This window comes from Anastrepha obliqua, chromosome 1, assembly GCF_027943255.1.
Source record: "Anastrepha obliqua isolate idAnaObli1 chromosome 1, idAnaObli1_1.0, whole genome shotgun sequence".
In the NCBI taxonomy this organism is placed as follows: Eukaryota; Metazoa; Arthropoda; class Insecta; order Diptera; family Tephritidae; genus Anastrepha; species Anastrepha obliqua.
In genome coordinates, this window is record NC_072892.1 from 73,697,131 (window position 1) to 73,722,971 (window position 25,841).

Below are 25,841 nucleotides of genomic sequence, written 5' to 3' on the forward strand. Positions count from 1 at the left end.
CTTCGATTTTGAAGCAGAAGTGCGGTCACCGAAAAATATTTGGCCAAGTAGATTTTGCAAAATAATTGAACCCTTAATAATTAGGTAAAGTTGTAAAATATATAAAAATGGCCTTACGTTTTACACAGCGTTTATTGCAAAATCAAGTACCGTTTTTAACGCGCGTGAGTATTATATACCAGCAGAATATATATAAAACCTTGTTCTACGAACTAAAATTACATAAGAAACAGCTAGCAAAGAAATGTATTAAATTAACTTATCAATAATTTTTGTGCTAATACAGGGTTATCCGCTGTTAGTGACCAAAGAAAAAACCGAAGATGTAGCACACACAAAATCGGCGCTTCAGAAAAAGTGGACGGTAAATATATCCTTTTTATTGACTGGCGCTTACCTACTCGCACAAAATGTAAACAAAAGTGAGGTTAATCAGAGTTGTTCTAACTGTCTAGGGTGTTGATATACCATCTGCGCAATATGGCGGACGTCACGCTGTCACAATGCTACCAGGGGGCGGTATCGGTCCAGAACTAATGCATTACATTCGCGAGATCTTCCGTTTCGTTGGGGCCCCGGTCGATTTTGAAGTAATAGAAATTGATCCTTCCACCGAGGGTAATGACGATTTGGATTATGCCATTACTTCGATCAAGCGTAATGGTGTTGCCATTAAGGGTAATATTGAAACAAAATCGCAAGGCTTGGATGAGGTTTCCCGAAATGTCGCCATTCGTAATGAACTGGACTTGTATGTAAATGTCGTACATTGCCGTTCATATCCCGGTATTCCCTCCCGTCACAAGAACATAGATGTTGTGCTAATTCGTCAAAATACCGATGGTGAGTATGCTATGCTCGAGCATGAATCAGTGCGCGGGGTGGTAGAAAGTATGAAGGTCGTAACTGTGGAAAATGCTGAACGAGTGGCACGTTATGCATTTGAATACGCACGACAGAATAATCGAAAGAAGGTGACTACCATTCATAAGGCCAATATTATGAAATTATCTGATGGGCTCTTTCTCGACGTGGCCAAACAAGTACATAAGGATTATCCTGAGATTGAGCACAACAACATGATTATTGATAACACATGCATGCAATTGGTTTCCAATCCACATCAAGTAAGCTCATATATTTCGTTTGATTACAATGTTTTACTAATTTTTTTGTAGTTTGATGTCATGAACATGACCAACTTGTATGGCACTATCGTTTCCAATGTTATTTGTGGTTTGATTGGCGGTGCCGGTCTGCTTTCGGGCGCAAATTACGGCGATCATGTAATCCTCGATAAACTATTGGAATATTCCTTTAATTAAATTTTTATTCTTATAAATGTTTTAGTTTGCCGTTTTCGAACCCGGCACCCGTAACACTGGTACAGCTATTGCTGGTAAGAACATTGCCAATCCAGTAGCCATGATCAATGCCAGCGCAGATATGTTAAACCACTTAGGGCACAAGGAGCATGCGCGTGTCATCTATGAGGCGACCTACGAAACTGTAGTTAATGATGGAATTCGCACACCAGGTTTGAAAAATCAAATAATATTTAAGTAATACTTCTTTACACGTGTTTTCTTATTCATCTAGATTTGGGAGGCACCGCCTCCAGTACCGATGTAGTGGAAAATATTCTTAAGCTTTTGGCCAACAAGCGCGTGAACTGGTAAAGCAATTAGATACACTCATAATTAGACTATCAAGTGCCTGCGTGCAATTGTCCAGTCCACCTCTGACAATTTTCCCAATGACAATGTATTTTCACTATTATGATGTACTTACTTAGTTTAAAAAGAGATTTAACTATTCAATGCATGCTTATATAAACTATGCACATTTGACAATCTTAATTCAACAGTGAAAGCTAAAAAACTGAATTGTTAAGCACACATATTTTATATTTCTAAAAATCTACACATTGAATGGCTAAATTATTTACAAGTACTACCTAGTACGTCAATTATATATTATTTTCATCTAATTATGTGATAACATTTAAAGTGTTAAATCTGTATTTATATGTCATATATATGCTATTGCATTAACTTGTAACTTGTTATGTTTGTAAATTTCGTATATGCTTGTTTTAGTTTTATTTATACTAATTACAACCAAACAACTAATTATAACTTCCAACTCCAACATGCTTTTTCTACTAACTCCGCAATAATATTCTTAATCTGATGTTATATTTCGTACTTTATTATTTGGAGTCTGTCAAATAGATTTCTTATAGAGTTGCTTACACACTTTTTATTACCGTATTCCATAACATTCAAAATGCACCTATTTTTCCCCGACATAGGTTAACCAATCCTGCACCACAATATTGTACACACATTCGCACTTGATAAGTAAATTGGTATTTAGTATGTTGCACCTTTGTATCTCTACCTTGTACTTTTGGTTTCGGCAGCCTAAGTGGCTTCTCCAGCTTTGCGTGTGTAGTCTTTATAATTATTTTTATTATATTGACTGCATCGTTTATGCAATGCTTCTTTATTAAATTGATTCGATATTTATTTCAAATTATACTTTTTGTTACATACGTTATTAAATTTGCTAATTTCTATCACAAAAAAAAAAAACAAATCTACTTTCACGCTGCCTGCCCCGCACATTGTATCCGATATCCGTCTAACTGTCAACCAATAACAAAAACTGGTTATGTGGGATCCCACACAATGCACCGCTACACATAATAGGCCCCAAGGACAATATCGCGATTAAGTTAAAAACCAAAATTAATTCACCTTAGGAAAAATTTATATAATTTTACAAAACCCCGGATTAATGCCGATATTTGACTGCTGTTCATATGTATTATGTATATTTATATATGTTTAACAACTCCAACTGCATTAGGAGCCAAAAAGTTAACCGCCAGCACTTAATCCACAGCAACTAAGCAAATTGGTACAAATGTTGAAAAATTATAAAATTTGAAAAAACCAAAAAAATTAGGATGCCCAAATCAAAATCCAAATTATACGCCTATCCGCCAAAATGCAGTATATTGTTGTTAAATCCGCCCGGCTCGATGCCCAAACCTCAGCCCGATCGTGCTCTACTAATGCAAAAGCGTGTCACCTCTGTAACTCCTTGTGTTGCGTGTCAGCGTAAAAGAGTAATAGAGCAGCAGGTAATTTCATTAAAGAATTATAAATATCAGAAACTTTCTTCATGCTGCATTTATTTTACTAAACTCTTTTTAACTCTTACAGATTCCCAATTGGATACTTGGATACTGGTGTGAAAAATCTGCACAACAGAACACAGCTTGGCTTTTGCGTGGCGAAATAGCTTCTGCACGTTTTCTTTTTTGTTTCTACTGGCCTCTATCAGAGTTTTCCCTTGCAATATAACCCTGAGAACATGACTAAATAAATATTTAAGCAATATTTTTAATGTAAATTTGTTTGTTGCCATCTCTTTATAGTTTTAAATTGTACTACAAGATTTTGATTAATTCTCATTTTCCGCTTATTGTGCTCTTAACGTATACAAAGAGAAAACACTACATATTTTTATGAATCAATGTACTATTATATATTTTTACTTTTTTGGTTTTTCATAAGAAAAAAGCTGCTAAATTAATTTATTTTTATCCTATGGTAATTAGATAAAATGTATCCCTTTTAATATATTAAAATCTCATATGATGAGCAAAAACAGCCTTGTTCGCATTAATAAAGTAGTTGTAAACGAAACCTTTATATCGAGTGTTTTTTAAAAGCTTGAGAACTTAAAATGATAATACAAAACAGAAATATTTTTGGAATGATTTTTTTATTATAATCTGGTAGATCCTACCGATGACCGTTTACGCGATTTTGGCCGAGTTTAACAAAGCGCGCCAGCCGTTTCTTTTTCGTGGTAACCGGCGCCAATTGGACACACCAAGTGAAGCCAAGTACTTCTCCACTTGATCTTTCCAACGCAAAGGAGGCCTTCCTCCTCCTCTGCTACGACCAGCTGGCACCGCATCAAATACTTTCAGAGCCGGAGCGTTTGTATCCATTCGGACGACATGACTCAGCCAACGTAGCCGCTGGATTTTGATTGGCTGTGCTACGTCTATGTCGTCGTAAAGCTCATACAGCTCATGGTTCCATCGCCTGCGATATTCGCCGTTGCCAACGTGCAAAGGCCCAAAAATCTTACGTTGAATCTTTCTATCAAACACTTCAAGCGTCGCTTCATCGGATGTTGTCATCGTCCAATCTTCTGCGCCACACGTTAGGATGGGCATGATAAGAGCCTCGTAGGGTGTTAGTTTTGTTCGTCGAGAGTCCAAAGTAGCAAATTGTTGGCAAGAGAGATTCTACTTTGGATTTCAAAGCTGACATTGTTATCGATGTTAATGCTGGTTCCTAAATAAACGAAACCCTCGAAATTATAACTGTCTACAGTGACGTGGATGCCGATACGCGAGTGCGCCGATTGTTTGTTTGAAGACAAAAGGTACTTCGTTTTGTCCTCGTTCACCACCAGACCCATTCGTTTTGCCTTATATGCAGTAATTGCCAATAAATCCACAAAATTAATCTATTCGTTCACAAATGACAGATTACCTCACGTATTGACTATCTGCTGTCAATACTACTTTGAAAAGTTTTTCTTCATACAAATTGCTTTGGTGGAATATTTTGGAGTTCTTGGTTTGTTTAATTATTACTACGCTGAGGCATAATTGAGGTTCTATGCCATTAATGTGCCGAATTATCTCATTCTTTAGCTCTTCAATTGTTGCTGGCTTATCGACGTACACCTTTTCCTTCAAATAATCCCAAAGAAAGAAGTCCAACGGTGTCGTTGACGTTTAGCTGTGGTTCAAATTCAACATGGGCCCTTGAAATTTAACCACCCTTTATATTATATATAATTGGCGCGTACACCCTGTTTGGGTGTTTGGCCGAGCTCCTCCTCCTATTTGTGGTGTGCGTCTTAATGTTGTTCCTCAAATGGAGGGACCTACAGTTTCAAGCCGACTCCGAACGGCAAATATTTTTATGAGAAGCTTTTTTTCATGGCAGAAATACACTCAGAGGTTTGACATTGCCTGCGGAGGCGCGACCGCTATTAGAAAAATGTTTTTCTTAATTTCGGTGTTTCACCGAGATTCGAACCTACATACGTTCTCTCTGTGAATTCCGAATTGTAGTCACGCACCCCATTTGGCTACGGCGGGCGCACATATATGCGTTAATCACATATGCATTAATCACCTATAATAAATCCAACAAATTAATCTACCCGTTCACATATGGCATGAAATACATGGTTGTCTATATTTTGATTCAAATACTAATAATTAAATTTCAGAGAGAATGGCTGATTTCGCTTTGTCATCACTACAACGCTTGTGAGCAGAAAACAATATAAACGAAACAATAAATTCACACAAATTTTTGGAAAGCCGAAGTAGAAATAAGAAATGTTATTCTCAGACGGCTGGCGTCTTATTCAAGAACTAAACTACCTCTTCAACAACTTATTATTTGCATGTATAATAACAAGGTCAATAAACACACCCATCTTTTTTTAATTACTTTATTTAAGACTGTTTTTGATTGCATTCCAACACTAACACCTACATCATTGTTGCTCTTCTCCACACAATTAAAACATATAAAATTATGTTTTTAAATGTATAAAAATTAAGGGGACTTAACTACGAATCAAATAATCCATAGGTGATGGCTTAGAAACGCAGCTTTTGGAAGAACCACTTGTTCTTGCCCTCTTTGTAGGTAGATTCGAACTTAACGCGTGTTTGGAAGCGATGTGTCTTCTTTTTGACGGGATCTTTAAGATCCTTGGGCGACAATTTCTCAAATGAGATATCATGCACAGCATAACGGGTGGGCATTAGGTGATTGTAGTTCAGTACCTTCAGGAAAGGCTTGATTTTGGACTTCTTCTTCAACTTGTTCTTGCCCATCTTCTTGGTCACCTTACGTGGATAACGGTCGATGCCGGCGACAAGCGCCTGTCCGAATGGTTTCTCCGGTGTGCCGTCATCCGATGTCTTTACAATGATGGCCTTACGACCGGCGTAACGTCCACTAAGGACGATTACGATTTTACCTTGTTTCATAATTTTCCTCATTTTGGTGGCTGCCGTAAGTACACAAATAAAACATTTGTAAGATGCCAAGCACAATGTTGATTACAGATGTGTAGGTAAACGATACATGAAAAAGAAATACATATTAGTTAGTTTTTCACATTTCGAGAAAACAAATGTGTGGCAAGTTTATGAATGCGAAATATATCAAGTGAACTATTGAAATCACTCAAAAAAAAAGCAGCTTCAACTTAGTATAGCATTCTTGCGACGTCCATACAAATTTGGACAGACTACAACACACTTTTTCACATAATATATTACACAATTACGTAAAAGAAGTCCACTAGTATATACTTAGACAATTTCTATATAATTCTATTTTGTTTATTAGCTGCGATTTTTTAATATTTCACTTGATTTTTTCGATTAAAAATCAATTTAAGTATAAATTTCACTTACAGGTCTTATGGCTGACCGGATATAGAGAAAGAGAAAAGGGTTGACATTTCGCACATTACTTTGACGTTTTGTGAACGTCAGCTATTCAGCATTACAACAGATTACGGTACTGCCAGCATAAAATACTTAGCGCTAATTATTTGGTATTCTATTGTTTTTCGAGCTCCTTGTAGAGAATTTGAGACGCACATGTGAGAGAATATATTTTAAGTTTAAAATAATTGTTTATTGTTGTTGTTGTTGTGGCATAAACATTCCCCATATTTACATACGGGGAATGCTGCTGGGGTGACAGTCCTTGGCCGGATAGAAAACCGGGTCATTTCGGTAACGTAGAACCGACTGTCGTGGAAACGCAAATAATTGTTTTTCTATCCTATCCTAAATTGCAACCGAACGTTAACCTTTACCTCACATTTATACCTTCTAAATACATATTATGTTAAAAAGAGGTGGTCTGTAAAGTCGGTTTACTGACGATAGTTTAACGTGACAACGTCATAAGAAAATACTGATGGAATGGTTGCATTTTTCGAAAGAAAATTTTAATTTTATTTGTTTGAGGGATATTTTGTATGGATATAGAGAAGGAGGTAAATGGAATCACACAAACGTGAAAAATTACGAAACATTTATAAAATTCATAAAAGATATGTTCAATTTCGATTGTGCTATCGTCCTATTCTCAACAGAGGAATGGTTCATTACCATGCACACAGGAAGAAGGCATATACAAATACAAATATGTGAATTTATATACATATGCGCATATACATATGTACATATATATGCTCACTCAAGTAGGAGAGCGCCAGATGTCGAACGTTGCCGAACGCGGGGGCCGATTGTGCTCTTTGTCGTTCGTTCCGCGCTTTCGCTTGCAGTTCAAGCAAGGTAACGATGCATGCGCAAGATAACGCCACATGAGCAAGATAACGACGCATTTTTTGGTGCGGGCAGCCGGCTACATCGAATTATAAGACGTTATCACGTCAAAAACCTCTCTCAAAACAGAAATGCCTACACCTGACACCTCACTAATTTCACTGTTATATCTGTCTTACTAAATTTCTTGTCATAATTGTCCGAACATCAGCAGTGATCGAACTCAGAGAGACGTTTTATTTATAAAAAATCTTAACCGTATGTGGATATAATCCATTATATAACATAATACATTAGCTGTTTGGCCAATCTCCTCGTCAAATTTGTAATGTGTGTCTTGTTGTTATCTTACAGTTTAAGCCAACTCTGAATAGTAGATAGTTTTTATGAAAAGTGTTTTACAAATGTAATCAGAGGTTTGTTATTCTTGTTGCCGTTTTCATAATTTGATGTTTCATGCCCACTATGGTTTTCGAACCCAATGTAGCCGTATATCAGCCACTTACAACGTGACTACGACAACCACTTTTTAAAAAAAGTATAATATATTTCTTCAGTATGAGTGTAATTTCATCTTTGTAGACGGTCTGAAACGGGTTTGCAATGGGCAAGGGAAAGAGAGAAAGAAGCACCAAATTCTTACTGAATATACTATATTTAGTTGAAACAATTTACCGGTAAATAATGTTTGATTACAAACATGCACTCATACGATAAAATAAAAGAAAAATTATTTTTAAAAATTTAAATAAGGTCAAGTTAGGAATGGAAAATTGTGCAACTATATCCCTCAAGCGTTGTTAATATTTTGTTACGAATGAGTTGTTATTGCTAATTTGTTTTTTTTTTTTTTTTTGTATCAGCCAATCTTTGCAAGGCCTGCTCTGCTGATAGACGCTCTTCTATTAGGTGTCAAACTTTATAGTTCTTTCGGCTGAAACAAAAAATAAAGAACATGATGTTACAAATCACTCATGAAATTCGCTCATGAAATGCACTCTAAGCTTGGAGCAAAAGATGTCGCTCTCTCTACGTTAACTACTGTGGTAAAAAATCTCAAAAACACACGATGGAAGGAATAATGAGATGGCGCCTGGCGTGGTACGGTTACTTTGCTCTCAGCAAAGTTGACAATGAGTGACGTCGTATTAGCACCAGTAAGGCCGAATTCCCTTTTTCGTAACTTGATTTAGCATTTTTTTGTTATTTAGTCTCGGAGTTTTAGTTCTTTCTTCATGACATTATTCTAGCCTGTTCTAATTAAAATTATATATTTATAATTTTATCAAATATAATTTTTTTTTAATTAGTTCAATAGTTCACTCAGTTTTATTTAGCTTTACTTTTTTTAACATCTGATAGCATTGCCCGCGATTGCGGTTATTGTTGGTGTTATTCTGCTTTCAGCAGTCAAATCTCTCTCTCGCTACTGCAGTGTTGCCTAGCTTAGGATATAAAAAACGCACTAAAATGCACATTTAAAGAAAATAGAATACCAAACTTTTATACTTTAAGTACAAACACGAGATGACATAGCCGAAAAATCCCGCTAAATAAAAACCGACGACGAAAAAAGCAGCGGCAGCGGACAGTGAAATTGCCAAAAAACATCTCATAGCATCCCTCGACATAGTTGACCGCAGCTGTATTCCTTCAATACCAAAGGCAAAGGTACTTATCCTGCCTAAACGTGCCGACAAGTGAATAGAAGGTGTTGAATGTGGTGAAGCGAGCATCTGCTGATGGGGGCCAGGACTAATTTACATACTCCGAATCAATAAGTCGCCAGAGAATTAATTGTACATACGATTCGCGAGGATGGCGTGGATAGTTGGCAACGTGTACCTTCGCCTCAGAAAGCGTAACCCGACATACGACAATCACAACATGCTCGAGGCGGGGCAGATGAAAATGATCTCGGTATAAAAGAGACTATAGAAGTCTCCTAAAATCTACAGGAAGTGGAGAAGGGTGAGCTGGAGGAAGTATCCAACTCCGAGAAGGTGCCAGAACCACATGTTGAAGGTCCTTCAAATAAACCTCTACAAAAGTAAACGCTGTCGACTGATAAATATCAACTAGTAGCGTGGAATGACTGACTGTGTCGAAAGCCTTCTTCAAGTCCAACGCTATTAGGATAGTCCTCTCGCTGGGGCGGTTTTCGTTAAGCCCGCGGTTTATGCGGCTAATTCACTCGTCGGAAACCATGCTGATGTGGGGCTGGGGCCAGATGTTTCGTGAAGAGTTGGAGTAGAAGGGCTTCAAGTGTCTTCACTACTGAGGAAAGGAGAGTTAAGGGACGATAAGATTCCCCTTGGTTGGCGGGTTTTTCAGTTTTCAGTAGTGGGACCACTCTCTTGAGGGGAAAGGACCTGGACACCATCAATAACTTGATGAACAACACTTTAAAAACTGTCTATCAGTGGACATCTCGCGCAGGTCTGGGGATAAACGTAGAAAGGACGGATATGATACTTTTTGCTAGGAAGTACTCGTATAAGGTCCTGGCGAAGCTAGGCAACAACGAAATGCATCCTGAAAGATCATGCGAAGTACCTTGGAGTAATACTGAACAGTAAATTACTGTGGAATCACAATGTTGAAGAAAGGGTGAAAAAGGATAGGAATGCGATGTATGCATCCATAAGAATGCTGGGCGTTACTTGGGGTTTATCGCCCTCACTGATGCATTGGTGCTGAAACAAGAAAATTTACATATCATTGGAAAGGATTTAACGACTCGCTGTCCTATGCATAACAGGACCAATGAAAACCCCTCTAGAATTGATACTTAGTACACCACCTACTGACCTTATGATGGAAAATCTTGCAGCAAAACCCACGGAAAGATTAGTGGATGCTGGGGTATTTACTTACGGAACTTTCGAACACAGCTCAATAGAAAAGAGGAGTACAGGTTGCAGATACTACATACATGGCTTCGCGTTTTAATTAGGAGAAAATATTTCATACTAGAATTGAAGAGGATGGATGGCATAAAGGCATGACGCCCCGCCGTAGAACATTTATTTTTTACGCAGACGGCTCTAAGACTTTTAATCGGAGTGGGAGCGGGCGCTTACTGCTCAAAACTAGGGATTAGGCAATCAATCAAGCTGCCGAACTCGAGCTGTATTTTCCAAGTGGAAGTTCTTGCTGTTACGAAAGCCGTGGAGCTAGTCTACACGAAAACTGAAAATGAGTCAATAGTGCGTACGTGGACAGCCAAGCATCAATAAAAGCAAAAACCTCATATTGTACTAAGTCCAAAAATGTCAAAAGGAGCAGGGAGACCATAAAAAGGCTTTCCGCAAACAGAAGGCTGCACATCTATTGGGTACCGGGTCTCAAAGACATCATAGATAGATGAGATAGCTAAAAGTGTTGTAAACCTACCTTTTGAACAAGAGAACAACATAGAAAAACAGCTTAATGCATGAAAAAGCAAGCGGAAACTAAGTGGACTAATCTGACCACATGCAAAACTGCAAAAATCCCGTGTAGAACTAATGACAAAAAACTGATACGCTCACGCAAAAATACTGCAGAACTGTTATAGGTACGCTGACAGGTAATAATTTATTGGCTGCACATGCTCACAAGATAGGACTGCTAGCAACGACAAATGCAGGAAGTGCAGAGAAGATGTAGAGGAAACTTTAGAGCACCTTCTGTGTCTTTGTCCGGCATTATCAAAAACGCTCTCGAAATCCCTGGGAGCCCCACAGTTTAGGGGTCAGAATAGAGGTCAGTCTAAATCTGGTACCGCTAGGGGCCAAAAGATCCATGTGTGGCTTAATGCCAGCCGGGTTAACTTATAATACGTACACATATAAGCAGATGGTCTACTTTTTCGTGCTTAAATCCGAATCCGTAATTAAAAAGCGAGATTTCATATACAAAATTTCTCTCCCGAAATCTGAAATTATAAAATAATCCTAGATAATAACCATAATTTTTGACATACTATACAACCTGTGTTTTCTGTGTTATCGATAATTATTATTACAATGTAAAAAAAACGACAAAGTAAAAATTGAATAAAATGTATGCCGGCAAAGAAAACATGTTTATAGACATAATTCTAATAAAATGTATGCTAGGTTTTATTAACTATGCATTCAGAAAAAAAGCGTGTGTACTCATATTATACATACATATACTTATATATATAATTGGCGCGTACACCCTTTTTGGGTGTTTGGCCGAGCTCCTCCTCCTATTTGTGGTGTGCGTCTTGATGTTGTTACGCAAATGGAGGGACCTACAGTTTCAAGCCGACTCCGAACGGCAGATATTTGTATGAGGAGCCTTTTCATGGGAGAAATGCACTCGGATGTTTGCCATTGCCTGCCGAGGGGCGACCGCTATTAGAAAAATGTTTTTCTTAATTTTGGTGTTTCGAACCTACGTTCTCTTTGTGAATTCCGAATGGTAGTTCGCACCAACCCATTCGGCTACCGCGGCTGCTGGCTTATTGCTTATTACAAAAAGTCGAATTTCACATGCGTATTGCTGCCTTAATTTTTTGAAACCTTAGTAAACGTCGTTTACGGATTTCCTTCAACTTTTTATTATTACCAGTCAATTACCAAACAAAATTAGCTATTCCTTCTCCTTGTCCTTTCTTCATATCGTTAATAATAATTAAACAAACCAAAAACACCGAAATATTCCACCAATTAAATTTTATTATTCATTTTCATTTCAAATTAAACCTTTCACAACAGCATTGACCTGATGGTCAATTTTGCAGACAATCTGCCATATGTGAACGGGTAGATTAATTTTTTATATTTATTGGTAATTAATGCATATGTGAACGTACTTTTAACCTTAAGCTAACATTAATTTAACTTGTAAGATTAAGCTGAATAGACAGGGCTAATTTACTATGGCCGCAGCCCTTGGTCGAGAAAACCCCCGGGTAATTCCGGCACGTAGAATCGTATCATGATTGAAACTTTAACACCAAAAAAAGATATATATGGTACGTATATATAAACGGATAAATATGAAATTTAATAAGTAAACTTGCATCGAGCTTAACTACTAATATAGGGCTTTGTAATAAGAGGCGGGCCGATGTTGACAGGATGGAGCGCCCTTTTTGTATGCAGGTGTCTGCCAAATCTGTTGTTTATTTTTCAGTTATTGATGCCAAATCAAGACGGAAGTTACACTACTGAGCACCACATACAAATGATTAAACTTTATTATGAACGATTTAGGGTATGGTTATACATATTTCGCTGAGGTGACATTCAGAAGTCAAAGATCTATGCCAATAAGCAGCTTCAATCGACCTATTTCCTCAAAGTACACGTAACTCACTGCTCAAATTCCATTCCGTTCAAAATGCCGCGACGGACGATGTCATAATGAGTATGCAATAATAATAACTTCATTAATAGCCCACAACACAGCTTACTTTAACTTTGTTTCATTTCGGCCTGCCTTTTTGGAAAACCCTATATAATTAAACTTAACTTAGTTATACCAAAGTAAACGAATCGTTGTCGTTTACTTTTATTTCCTCCAGTTGTACACTGATACGTTTGCGAGGTACATCAATTTGAATGATAGAAACAACAACACGATCACCTACACTCAGTTCTGCATTCTTCATTTTACTTATATGTATAAGAGCATTACATTCAACGCCAATATCAACGAAGGCGCCAAAGTGAGTTATGTTTGATATTGCGCCTAAAAGTAGAAGTTAAAGTGCATTCAATTTAGTTTTTTACTAGAATTAAAAAAATAAATTTCAATAAAAATAGGGCCATTACCTGTCAACACATCACCCTCAGACAGTTCAGTTATACGTGTTAAGCCTTGCTTGAATAGTGGACGTTTAGCGAATTCTGAGCGATAGTCTTGTGTAAGCTCACGTTGTAAGGCCATTAATACAACATCGAGCTAGAATTTCATAAATGAAACCAAATACAATAAATAAATCAAACATAATATGTTTCTTGTGCAACATTTTTTTCTTACCCGCTCTTCTGGTATCTGAAAATCCTCTGCCAACTCTTGCATATCACATTGTAGTACGAATGCTTTAATTTTGCAAACAAATGCGTTTGTGCCGATGTCTTTCAGTAACAAATTACATTTGCTTATGATTCTGTCAAGAAAAATTTACTTTTTAATTTAAATTTTATCTAAAAAATTATTAAATTGTATATACAAAGCCGAAAACGAGTAGTCAAGGTGCGAGCTATGACAAAGGCTCTCATAAAAACAATCCGCGGTTCAGACGCGACCAAACACTATCATGTAAGCCATGATCTGAAAACTAAATCTTACTTTGTTTTTCAACATGCATACAGGACAGGACGGTCTACAGGCAATGCGCTATATCAGTTGCCCATTGAGAGCCAAAGTTCTTTAGACTGCGAGGAAAGAGTACACTGTGCCTGAAATCGAAGGATCGTTTGACAACGCTCGGGAGTATGTGTGGCCATAGAGAATAAAAACACAACAACAGCTAAGTTCTAGAACACCCCTCACGATATAGCGCAAAGAGCTTTCCATGATGTGCTGATGTAGATCTTAATATAAAAGCCTTTAAAACATCCATCATTCCCTTCAGTAGAGGAAGACCTTTACCAGGAATGAAGAAAATAAAACTGGACGAATGAATGGCTTTATCCTGGACGACGAGCTTAACTAATCCCAAGCACGCTGAGGTAGCTCTGTATAAGGCAGCGAAGGTACTTATTGTGTGCAAACGGTTAGCAAGAAAATCCTGGCGTTGCAGGACAAACACTTTGGTATAGTAATTACGCTAATGATAACAAACAGAGCGGTGGCTTGGTATCAAAAGTCGCCCAATCGACAGTTCTGGTAGCGTTCCCATGACAGTCGGTTCTATGTTACCGGAACGAACCGGATTTATATCCGGCCAAGGACTGCCGCTTCAGCAGTAGCCCCCATATATGTATGGGGAATGTTTATGCTGCTACAACAACAACAACAGTTCTGGTACACTTGACCAAGCTTCAACACCTAGCATGTCCACCACCCATCTCAATCTAGCACAGCATGTGTATGTTATATAATATAATATATGCTGTGCATAGATCAATTTTAGCTTAGAAGTGAGGAGCGCATCCATCTGCACCCTTGTTGTTGTTGTAGTTGTGGTAGCAGTACCATCTACACCCTCACTGACTTCTGTAATTTCTGTGTCCAATCCCCAGAAACTAAAACACACCTTTTTCTTGAATGCGATAGAGAGAAGAAGTAGATATTTCGGCCTGGTACAGCCTAGCAAAAGACACATACGCTCAGCCTAACTCAATTCAATCCGGGGCTTACTGAGGGAACTGGGTTTAGATGAGGTATTGTGATGAGTTGGGAGACCAAAAGGTTTTTAGGTCAAAGTGCAAAACCCCCATTAATCTAATTCTAATTCTATTTACTTTTTGGCAACTGCATAACTTTCCGGATGCACCCAAGTGCAGTCAAGCGGGTTTTCAATTTTTCCACCAACACTCAAAGGATCGATACGTATAAAGCTAGAATGAGAATTAATAAAATAGTTTAGTTATGAGAGTTAATTTAATAAAGGACAATAAAACTTTTTGATTGGCTTATTTTGTAATTCGCTTAAGGTTGCCCACGGCCGGAATTTATATCCGGAATAGGATTGACACTTCAGCAGCATTCCCCAGAAATGTATGATGGTGAAAGCACAAGCCAATCATTTAATGAATGTGTTTCGAATTAATTCCTTACCCTGCGCATTGTACAAATGTCTTTTCGCCAATAGACTTTACTTTTAATAGATCTTTACGCGTTTGAAAAGGACCATTACTTGTACGGTATTCTATTATTTTTTGTGCTTTCTTTTCACCCAAGCCGGCCACATTTCTAAAAAACAAATTAATAGACCACAGATGCATTGAATAATTAAGCAAATAAACTTGATAAACTTACTTTAATACACTCAAGCTCGCCGTATTAATATCCACGCCCACGAAACTCACACACTCAGACACAACTTCGTTCAGGGCTTCATTGAGCGTTTTTTCTGGCACATCATGTTGATACATGCCAACACCAATGTGACGCGGTTCTATTTTCACATATTCACTTAACGGGTCATTTAACCGACGTGCAATGGAAACTGCAGAAGGAAAAATATTTACAAAGTTGTTATTCCTTAGCTTTTTTATAAGTATCTTTACCTGCACTTATTTCGTTCATATCCATGTCAGGGAATTCCTTAAGCGCTACATCACTACATGAGTATATTGAGGCACCTTGCTCCGAAATGATACTATAACGCACAGTACTTTTGTCTAAAATACCAATATCGAAAAGATTTGAAAGCCAAAATTCAGTTTCCCGACAAGCAGTACCGTTGCCTAAAGCGATTATTTTACAGCTATTAAATTAAAAGAATACGCAATACTTATATTAGTTTTGAAAAAGACAACGATTTTTTTCTTAACTTTAAGTTTTGTTTCAAGGCTACTTACTTGTGTCGGACCAACATTTTAGCTAATTTATTGCCAACTTCTTCTGGGTCACTGGTACGCGCATGCGGATATATCACACCAGTTTCTAACACATCTGCTGTCTCGGAAATAAGTGCCAGTTTGCAACCATTTGTAAAGCCTGGATCAATGCCAAGAATACGCTCTCCTTTGAGTGGGGATTGGAGCAGCAATTGCTTCAAGTTTTGCGCAAAAACATCGATGGCAGCCTTTTTGGCTAACTCGTTCAAATCACTACGCAATTGTCGCGATAAAAGCGGTTGTACTAAAAAAAATTCAAAACTGTCTATTAAAAAATGTAGGAATACATTATTGGAATACAAAACAAACAAAAATAAATTATTGTTGATGTAGCAATTCATAAAGATCTGCCAGGCACGGTGAAGTCATCGGTAGTTGTTGTTGTTGCAGCATAAAAATTTCCCATACATGTAAGGGGAATGCTGCTAAAGTGACAGTCCTTGGAAGGACTGTTGTTGTTGTCGTAGCAGTAATACAAGCCCTTTCTGTGTAGTGGGTATCACCGATCGTCTTCGTCTAACTCATCTAAAGGCAGGTAGGTAGAGGGATAGGGGTGTTAGATGAGTGGGTTTTGAGGGGCATGTGAAAAGGTGGCAGGATAGGTTCTCCGTTACTAGAATGACTCGGGCTTTCCCGACCAAAGGCTGCCGCCGCAATAAACTAGCCCCGCCTAGTGAACCGTTTAGATCCGACTGTGTTTTTGTTGTAGCAGGTCATCGTCTGTCTCATCCAATGGTAAGGCCAAGTAACATTCTGTTTCGACGGGATATGTTCAATGGGAGAGGTGTGTTTGGTGAGTGGATTTGAGGGGGCACGTAAATAGGTGGTTAGTCCCGTGTGGGGTATTTTTACATGTGAAACATATGTTGAATATGTCGGGGTTGCTTATTTACAGAGGAGTTTAACCTACCACAACATCCTAAACAGAATTATACCAAGCTTCAATCAGGTGAATGAATGTTTGGATCCTGCGTTAGTAACCTAACAGAAATTGCTTGCCAAGCATACTGCTATGATCATTAACAGGAGGATAGTGGCCTCGCTCTGAAGATATTGTAAAGGAGACATCAGAGGCAACCTGTGACCGACCTGATAGCAGTACTTTGGCAGGTTTGGATCTTCTTCCATAGCGTGTCACTACTGTCAGGCGTACAGATGGACGATTGTCTTCTTCCTTTCCAATAAATAAAACTTACATTTTTTGCTATAGCACTCCTCGAATGCCTGCTCAAACACCTGGTTGCGCAATGGATAACGCAGACCTTCATGCATAAATAGCTCACGTGTATAACGTTTAATGTCATTCTTAACATAGTCTGCGGGGATTATTTTTACTGTTAAGAACTTTTGTTTTTCTGCACGATTGATGGCGAGCACCTGATGTGGTTTCAAATATCGTACATCTTGTTGAAAATTATAATAAATTTCATACTTCGAAGCATCCGTTTTAGTCTTTGAATGCAAAGAGTTGTTGTTATTACTATTTAACTTGCTCTTTGCCGTGGTTGATACCTTACCACCAGCTGTTGTGGCAGGAGTCTTTGTTTTAGTGCACTTAAGAACAATACGATGCACTTTTTGACTGAAAAATAATGAAAAATTTAAGATATAATAATAATATTTAATAAACTAAAATGTGCAACTTCGTTAACTTACAGCCTTCGCAACTCTTCCAAGACGCCTGTATGTTTGCTAATATTATGTGAAATTATATGGCAAATGCCCTGCAAAACCTTTTCTGCACTATCCAAATCCGCATTGTTGCGATCTACTAGGTATTCCAAAAACACCTCCGGTGCCTCGCCAAATAACAAACAGTCTGCGGCATTGCCCAAACCGAGAGCTTTCGCTCGTTCAGCAAGTGAGCCTTTACTAGCGGGTTTATATGGGGCATACTAATTGTGAAAAATTAATGCCAGAAGTTTTGTATTGGAATGAAAACATGAGAACTTTGAAGATTTCACTTACCAAAAACTCCAATTCCTCATTACTTTTGGCACATAAGATCTCTGTTCGCACTTCTTCGTCAATCTGTTGTTCTTTCTGCAATTGTGTCACAATCGTTTCAGCACGTTTACGCAATTCTACAATTTCCGTATAAGAATTCTTTATATCACGTAATCGCTCAGGCGTTATGTGACTGATCAAATCGCGACGATATCGGCATATGAAAGGAATTGTATTCTCAGTCTCAAGTAATTCTACAATATTCTTTGCAGTGCCCGGTGCAACGTTTTCCTTTTCAGCGAGAAGTTCGTCGACACGCCACACTTTGCGGCGTGCTAATATAATACAATTTGAAATTAATACATTAGGATACGAATAATAGCCATTTTAAATACCCCAAAATGAGCTGCGACCGGTGTAAGTGGAATCAAGTGCAACCTTGCTTGCGGACATCTCAACACGTGAACTGCATTGGCCATCTATAGTCTCTACAGGTGCTGCTTGATTGCTCAAATCCATGCTTTCTTGCTCAACAGCTACATCATTCGGCATTTCTATAACATCAGTGTCAACTTCGTTTGGTACATTCATTTGCTCTTTCGCTTTCTTAGGTTTTGATGAAGCTGATTTAGCGTCTTTTTTGGTACGCTTTCCCGAAATTTTCTCTTCCTTAGCATTCTCGTCACTTCTTGAAGTAGGCCAGCGTTTTCTGTAAAAGCAAAATAAACATAAACATTAAACACACTTAACTTTTCTATATACCGTCCAGTTGTTGCGCTTGTAGCAGCCATATCCCGCTGAGCTACGGAACGTGTTGCAGCATCAATTCGGGCAGACTTGGTCGGTGGTGGCGAAAAGGAGCTATCACGTCGTGTTCTTCGGGAAACACTTGAGACATCATCTTCGGAATCAGATAGTTCTATTATCTGCACAGCTCTAAGGGCCGCTTGACGTCTCGTGCGTCCAGTCATTGTACCAAAAGTTGTTGGGATATATTGAAAACGTTAACACCAGCACAGAATTATCAGTAGATTCTTGGAAAAAGGGTGTATAATTTTTTTTGCAAACGCAAAACAAATCGTTTCAAAATTGCAATTAAAGGCGAATTCTCGTTCCGCGATTTATTTAATTTCCTCGCACGATCAAGTAAAAATTAAAAAAACAACGTGCGCATCAGATGTCGCATTAAAAACCCAAACAACCCAAGACGAATTGTGTACTATAGGTGGCGCCTTTCCAAATCAGTTACCTTATTTTTTGCTATATTGACCACTTTGACGTCAGGTTCCTTACCAATACAAACGAACAAAACAAACAAAAGTAAGAGATATTGCATGTTTGTGAAAATTCAGAGAATGCCTTGGTAGTATTGTGATTTGCGAGATTTAAACTATTTTATTTTTTTTCAATCAAACTAATGTAAACGAAGTGCTGTATGTAAAATTGTGAAAGTATAAATTAATATAAAGTTTCCACATGAAGGTTGCGTTTTTATGTGTGTGTGTATAATTTCTTGTGTTTGGTTGCTCCCATTGCTTTCGCCTACCCTTCTTCTTCACAAACAAGTAATTTCCCTTCCTGTTGCTCGTTTATTCATCCGCTCTTATGACACAGCGAATTCGGTAGACTGTTTCTCTATCATTCTTGCTTGATAACCAAGGATATAATATCAGGTTTCGCAAAAACACAAGAAATTCTTCGCACAGACTCACTTTCTTCGGCGCCTTCCGCATAAGAATGCAAATAAATTGCTTTTGGAGGCTGTATATCAATTTGTTCGTAATTTAACAAATGACACTTCGTTTTCATTAATTTGTATAGTTTAATTCACACATATCACAATATAATACGTTCACATATAAGTAGATTATCTACTTTTTCGTACTTAACTCCCAATCGTAATTAAAAAGCGAGATTTCCATAGAACATTTCTCTCCTAAAATCTGAGGTTATAAAATAATCTTAGATAATAACCATACTTTTTGACAACAACCCTGTGTTTTCTGGGTAATATATCATTATATTTACGAGTGTTAAGAAAAACGTCAAAGTAAAAATTAAATATAATGGATGCCGGCAGAAAAAAAGGTTTGTAGACATAATTCTAATAAAATTTTTGTTAGGTATTATTAAGTATGCATTCATATAACAGAAAAAAAGTGTATCCATAAACGTGTGTCCTCTTATTACTTATTATAAAATGTATTATCGAGTTTCGCTTGCGTATTGCTTTTTTTGAAACCTCAGTAAACGTCGTTTACGGATTTCTTCCAACTGTTTATTATTAGCAGCCAATTGCGCAATTAAATTAGCTATTCCTTTTCCTTGTATTTTCTTCATATCGTTAGTAATAGTTAAACAAAGCAGAAGCACCGAAACATTCCACCAAAATAATTTCTATGAAGAAACAGTATTGACCTGTCAATATTGACCTTGTCAATTTTGAAGGTAATCTGCCATATGTGAACGGGCAGATACATTTTGTGGATTTATTGGTAATTAATGCATATCTGAACGTGCTTTTACCAAGCAATTCACTGAATTTTCATAACATATAATTTCTCCTCCTGTTGTTTGTTTCGTATTGGTAAGGGACTCGACAACAGACATGTCAAAATCGCGAAAAATAAAGTAACTGTTTTGGGAAGACGCCACCTCCAGTACTCAATACGCTTTGCATCAAGGTGGATTTATTAAAGGTGGATTAATAAATTCGCCTTGGCTTGGATCTAAAAGAGAAAAACATCGAGCATAAAAACAACAACATCAAAGCTTGAAGCGGAGGGATTAAAACATAAAAATACAAATTTATATTAAAATATATATGATAGTAACAAATGTCAATAGCACGCGGCTTCCCATTGTTGAAATGCGTCAATGTGCACGCACGATGGCAGCGTTTTTATAGCAGTGCAAAGTTGCGAAATATTGGTATTTTAGCACATATCGATGCAGGTAAAACAACCACCACGGAACGCATGCTCTTCTATGCTGGGAAAACGCGAACTCTGGGAGAGGTGCACCGTGGTAACACCGTGACAGATTATTTGACGCAGGAGCGTGAACGCGGCATAACGATATGCAGTTCGGCGGTCGCTTTCAATTGGCATGGACATAAGTTGGTGGAGCACACCATATGCTTATGAAAAATTATTCATTTTTATATTAAATCCATAGAATAAATCTTCTGGATACACCGGGTCACATAGATTTCACTATGGAGGTGGAACAATCGTTGCATGCTGTAGATGGCGTTGTTGTGGTGCTGGATGGTACAGCAGGTGTGGAGGCACAAACTATCACTGTATGGGCACAGGCCGAAAAACATCGCTTGCCGAAAATAGTATTTGTCAATAAAATGGATCGACCTGACGCAGATTTCATGACCTGCATTCAGGATCTGTCACAAAAATTGGATGCAAAACCAATTTGTTTGCAGTCCCCATTAAAGGACGAAAATGGAAATTTGAGTAAGTGAAGCTAAAATTTTAGTCGATGAGTTTCAAATAATTTATTTAAATATATTTCAGTTATTTTGGATGTAATAACACAGCAGATGTTCACTTGGAATAATGTAAGTTTAGGTCGCGAGTACACAGCGCAGCCTCTATTTGATGAACATGTTGCGGAGCTGCAAGAAAAACGTTACGCCTTGATAGATGAGCTCTCGGGCATAGATGATGACCTAGCACAGGTAGTCATTAACAACGAAGGCTTTGATCAAATTAGAAATGATTTGATAAAACAAGCTTTGCGACGCGCTGTAGAACAACGCAAAGTGGTGCCAGTACTTTTGGGCTCGGCATACAAAAACGTAGGGGTGCAACATCTAATGGATGGGGTTATTGATTATTTACCGGCGCCACCCGAACGTAATCAGCTTTACGATTGTTTTGGGTAAAATAAAATTTAATAATATGCTTAATTCGCATTATGCGTATTTATTCGTGCTTTTAAATTGGAATCAGCGAAGATTTTGTGGGCAAAGTTTTTAAAATCGTGCACGACAAGCAACGTGGCTCGCTAACTTTGGTGCGTGTTTTTCGTGGCGAACTGAAGAGAGGCGCACGTCTGGTTACTACGCGCAACAATGCAGAGGTGGTTAGCAAAGTTTATGAACCATTGGCGGACGAGTATCGGGAAATAAGTGGTGTGCCAGCGGGAGATGTAGCAATTTGTGCAGGCTTGAAGGTAAGAATCTATATGTTATTTTAGTTAAGGAACTTAAAATGATTTGCGCTTTCTGTAGCATACAGTTACTGGTGATTTGTTGACTGTCAGCACCTCTTCGCTAAAAAATGCGCAAAAACGTCTACAAAAAACTCTGAAATTACCGGAAAGATATGAGGCGCCTGAAGAGAACGACGCCGACGCTGCTTTAGTGAGGGAAATATTCTCCACTGAGCCACAAATACCTGATGCGGTGTACTTTTGTTCAATCGAACCACCTAGCTTGGCAACACAAAACGCTATGGAGGCAGCACTAAAGCAACTGCAGCGTGAAGATCCCAGTTTGCGCGTAAATTATGACACTGTTACTGGACAAACTGTGTTGGGTGGTAAGAAAATTCCGAATTGAATTGATTAAGCTTCCCCACTAATTATTTTTTAATTTTTAATTTACTTAATTGTAGGCATGGGTGAACTGCACATGGACATTGTTAAATCGCGCATACTCACCGAATTCAAAATCGATGTGGACTTAGGTCCACTACAAATTGCCTACAAAGAAACGATTGAGACACCAGCGATGGATACTTTTCAAATAGAAAAAGAAATAGCTGGAAACAAACAAAGTGTCACGATTACTTTGGAACTCTTACACGAAGAAAAGGAAAGGTTTAGGTGGGTGCAACTTTTTTATAATAGAGCAAGTTAACTGAATTCTTTTTCCCTTTCCAGTTTAGATAAATCCGGGGAAAATGCAGCTAATTTAAGTGCATTACGCCCACGTACGCTACAAGTGATACGTAAAGGTGCATTATCTGGTTTGGAACGTGGGCCACGTGTTGGTGGTCAAGTGGTTGATACGCAAATACGGTTACATAATATGACAATAGGACGCGGTACGGCCGATTCATTTATAATGGCCGCAACAGCACAATGTGTACAAAAGGTATGTCCACGTGGAAGTGAAAAGTCTCTTTGTTGAGTAGTTTTAAGGAGTCATATGAACACATTCGCATCGGGAAACGAGAATTTCCGTTAAAAAAAAACCGTTGTCGTCGGAAAACGAGAACTCTTGTTTTGCGAGAAGTGTGCGAAAGATGCCTTGATAGAAATACCAAAATTGGAAGAGGAAGGGTTGCTCTTACGGACAGTCTAGATATCTTGATAAATCTAGAAATATACTTTGCAAAAGGTAAAAATTACATCTGGTGGATTGACTGATGACAGGAAAAAACATACCCTGGAGGCAATAAAGCCATATGGGGTAAGGAGCGAAACACGATATGTATGCAAATTTTCTGAAGTATTGTTACACAAAGGAAGTTGTTTCACCGATTAACATACTAGAAAAAAAATACGAATACTTTTTATGCACAACTTCTGAACATTTATTCAAAATATAACAGTTACAAAAATAATTACCGCAGTTTTAATACATATACGACTATGTACCAGTACCAGTAGGCCAGACCTAGGTTTTAGTTTGCTTGAAAATATATTTTTCATTTATGTTGCCTCTATTTATTAATGTTTTTTAGATTTTTAATTCACTTCTCTTTGCTTGCAGATACTAACCTCAGCTGGTACGCGCTTGTTGGAGCCTGTCATGGCTTTGGAAATTGTTGCGCCATCCGAACGGATATCTACAATTATAGCTGATTTGTCACGTCGCCGAGCCACGATTAACGATGTTCGTCCGAAAAGTGAACAAAATAATGTGAGTGAGGGAGAAAATTTTATATGTGTAAAAATATTGGTATTTTTCAAAATATTAAAAGTGGTGATTGCTGTTATTGTAACAGCATAAAATTTTCCGTATGCATTTTCGAGGATTGCCGTTGGAGTAATATTTCACATATTCTCGACAGTTTTCGCAACGGCATGATAGGGATTTATAATCGGTCAAGAACTGTCACTTCAGCAGTATTACCCTATAATTTATAAGAAATGTTTCATGCCGTCACAACAACAACCAAAAACCTTGTCATAAGTTCTTTTATTCTTTTTATTCTGAAATCTTTTAATTTTGTAGATAATATCTGTGAGTGCGCCATTGGCAGAGTTATCCGGCTATTCAAGTGCTCTGCGTACCATAACCTCTGGCACGGCAAGCATGACAATGCAACCATGTGGTTTTGCAAGAATGAATGCAAACGATGAACTGCGCGCGATTAAAAGAGCACAAGGATTTGAATAAGATGTGTGATCTCGCTGAAAAGAATCACGTACTGCCTACAGTTACATATGTATATCCCATTTTTGTCGCTATTTACGTAAGAATTCGTGGATTAAGATAACGCCGAAAGTACCATATACCTACATTTGGTTATGTAAATAAATAAAACACCATTAATTTATTCATTTTTGGAAGTATTTATTTCAAAGTTTTCATTTATCTCATTTTTAACTGTCTCTTTTATGTAATTTTTCTGCATTCAATTAATTTTTTATTTGTTAATTTGCTTATTACTTAAAGCATGTGTGTACCTAGATACATATTTATAACTATATGTAATTTTCAGTATAAGTATAATTATTATTTTGTGTTTACATTCTAACCTCACTGGTTCTTTGAGAATCATATAATTTATGAATGTACGCTTAGCGATTATATGTATGTATGTATTTGTTTAAAAGGTGTGCATTTTCTTGGCATTATAATTTTTAGAGAAGAAAATTAATTAAAAGAACAGTTGAATGACAAACACAAACAATAATATATGTAAAATTCAACTATGAAACAGTATGTACATAGCTATAGTTGGGGACATTGTTCGCTTAATACATAATATATAAAAGAATCTGCAGAAAATAATTTAATATCAAGTTAAATCTCCTTTTGTAACTATTTTACGAATGCTACATGTTTTATAGAGTACGAAATTGTAAAATTATGGCTGTGTAAATTAATTAAATACCTATTCCATCCATCTAAATGTCGGAAAACGGAGGCGGACAGATGTTTACATATTTGCAATCTCTTTTCATGCTCTCTCTCTTTCTCCCTCCCAATTTCCGCAAACTGCTTGCATACTAATCTGCCAATGTAAACAAATGTAATTCGTTTTGAAATAATATGCGTTCGCTTTATTTTAAACACAGACCAAGCCCAATCTATACAACATTTACGTGATTTTGGTTTTTGCATCCACGTTTACATTAAAATATAGAAGCAAATGCTTTGCGAACACTATGATAACATGCATAGCTTTAGACGCTTAATATGAACAAGAAAATTACAAAAACGGTTTTATAAATGAATGTGTCTCATTTTAGTCAGTATGCAATTTTCTTGAAGATTAAAACGAAAATGCAACAACTAGTACAATGAAGCTGACTTTAAGACAATTTCGAATATTTTCATACTTACATACACTTTCATTTCATGTTGCATGCCTCACAAGGGAATAATATTGTTGTTTTCACTTTTTAATATAATATAATAGTCAGGTATGAGAAAGTTCGGCGGCCGCCGCACAGTGATTCAGGTATATGGGCTAATCGGACAAAAATCACTACTCCTGTATTACTTTACCGATTTTAATTTAATAAAAGCAGTTGTGTAGCTCATGTATAGAGTTACAACTGTAGCATGAAAAAAAAGTTCTGGGCTAAGTTAGGAGGCAGGAAGTATAAACAAAAAATTTTAGAATATTAAACATTGAACTTTTAATAATATTAATTTATTTAAAACAATAATTTTTGCTATAAATTTCAAAAAATCAAAATTATGTTTCCTCTTTGATTAGCTAGGAATATTTTTAACG

At 37.4% G+C, this 25,841-nt stretch overlaps 4 protein-coding genes across 6 annotated transcripts; 2 read left to right on the plus strand and 2 right to left on the minus strand.

Moving 5' to 3' along the window:
* LOC129248939 (isocitrate dehydrogenase [NAD] subunit gamma, mitochondrial) lies at positions 1–3,725 on the plus strand. Of its 2 annotated transcripts, XM_054888552.1 has the most exons (8): positions 1–164; positions 287–364; positions 456–1,127; positions 1,179–1,286; positions 1,351–1,537; positions 1,600–1,675; positions 2,715–3,151; positions 3,234–3,725. In XM_054888552.1, exons 1-7 carry the CDS (start codon positions 108–110, stop codon positions 2,737–2,739), a joined length of 1,203 nt encoding a protein of 400 aa, XP_054744527.1. In that variant the 5' UTR covers positions 1–107; the 3' UTR covers positions 2,740–3,151; positions 3,234–3,725. The 2 variants fall into 2 exon arrangements, with proteins under 2 accessions (XP_054744527.1, XP_054744531.1); XM_054888556.1 differs by lacking the exon at positions 2,715–3,151.
* A 1,821-nt stretch (positions 3,726–5,546) lies between these two features.
* LOC129235383 (60S ribosomal protein L27) lies at positions 5,547–6,639 on the minus strand. The gene is made up of 2 exons (XM_054869197.1): positions 6,542–6,639; positions 5,547–6,129 (listed from the first exon to the last, which is right to left on the minus strand). The coding sequence occupies exon 2, from the start codon at positions 6,119–6,121 to the stop codon at positions 5,714–5,716; it is 408 nt and encodes a 135-aa protein (XP_054725172.1). The 5' UTR covers positions 6,122–6,129; positions 6,542–6,639; the 3' UTR covers positions 5,547–5,713.
* A 5,458-nt stretch (positions 6,640–12,097) lies between these two features.
* LOC129249531 (S1 RNA-binding domain-containing protein 1) lies at positions 12,098–19,101 on the minus strand. The gene is made up of 13 exons (XM_054889368.1): positions 18,667–19,101; positions 18,300–18,613; positions 17,926–18,239; positions 17,614–17,852; positions 17,154–17,539; positions 15,919–16,201; positions 15,625–15,824; positions 15,374–15,563; positions 15,173–15,307; positions 14,857–14,952; positions 13,427–13,556; positions 13,219–13,348; positions 12,098–13,135 (listed from the first exon to the last, which is right to left on the minus strand). The coding sequence occupies exons 1-13, from the start codon at positions 18,873–18,875 to the stop codon at positions 12,921–12,923; spliced, it is 2,841 nt and encodes a 946-aa protein (XP_054745343.1). The 5' UTR covers positions 18,876–19,101; the 3' UTR covers positions 12,098–12,920.
* Positions 19,102–20,580: 1,479 nt separating this feature from the next.
* Positions 20,581–25,828, plus strand: LOC129236424 (ribosome-releasing factor 2, mitochondrial). Of its 2 annotated transcripts, XM_054870810.1 has the most exons (9): positions 20,625–21,022; positions 21,082–21,374; positions 21,435–21,801; positions 21,873–22,095; positions 22,154–22,463; positions 22,539–22,749; positions 22,807–23,020; positions 23,642–23,791; positions 24,107–25,828. In XM_054870810.1, the coding sequence occupies exons 1-9, from the start codon at positions 20,742–20,744 to the stop codon at positions 24,269–24,271; spliced, it is 2,214 nt and encodes a 737-aa protein (XP_054726785.1). In that variant the 5' UTR covers positions 20,625–20,741; the 3' UTR covers positions 24,272–25,828. The 2 variants fall into 2 exon arrangements, with proteins under 2 accessions (XP_054726786.1, XP_054726785.1); XM_054870811.1 differs by lacking the exons at positions 23,642–23,791; positions 24,107–25,828 and having other exon boundaries at positions 20,581–21,022; positions 22,812–22,920.
* Positions 25,829–25,841: the final 13 nt, after the last annotated feature.

Bases quoted from the DNA above. Each gene is read 5' to 3' on its own strand.
- LOC129248939 (XM_054888552.1), top strand. From the start codon at position 108: ATGGCCTTACGTTTTACACAGCGTTTATTGCAAAATCAAGTACCGTTT. The intron at 165-286 runs GTGAGTATTATA...GTGCTAATACAG, and splicing joins AAGTACCGTTTTTAACGCGC to GGTTATCCGCTGTTAGTGAC. The intron at 1,538-1,599 runs GTTTGAAAAATC...TTATTCATCTAG, and splicing joins TGATGGAATTCGCACACCAG to ATTTGGGAGGCACCGCCTCC.
- LOC129235383 (XM_054869197.1), bottom strand. From the start codon at position 6,121: ATGAGGAAAATTATGAAACAAGGTAAAATCGTAATCGTCCTTAGTGGA.
- LOC129249531 (XM_054889368.1), bottom strand. From the start codon at position 18,875: ATGACTGGACGCACGAGACGTCAAGCGGCCCTTAGAGCTGTGCAGATA. The intron at 15,564-15,624 runs GTAAAGATACTT...TTCCTTCTGCAG, and splicing joins TATGAACGAAATAAGTGCAG to TTTCCATTGCACGTCGGTTA. The intron at 13,136-13,218 runs GTAATGGCCCTA...TTCTACTTTTAG, and splicing joins TGAGGGTGATGTGTTGACAG to GCGCAATATCAAACATAACT.
- LOC129236424 (XM_054870810.1), top strand. From the start codon at position 20,742: ATGTCAATAGCACGCGGCTTCCCATTGTTGAAATGCGTCAATGTGCAC. The intron at 21,023-21,081 runs GTTGGTGGAGCA...TTAAATCCATAG, and splicing joins TTCAATTGGCATGGACATAA to AATAAATCTTCTGGATACAC. The intron at 23,021-23,641 runs GTATGTCCACGT...CTTTGCTTGCAG, and splicing joins CAGCACAATGTGTACAAAAG to ATACTAACCTCAGCTGGTAC.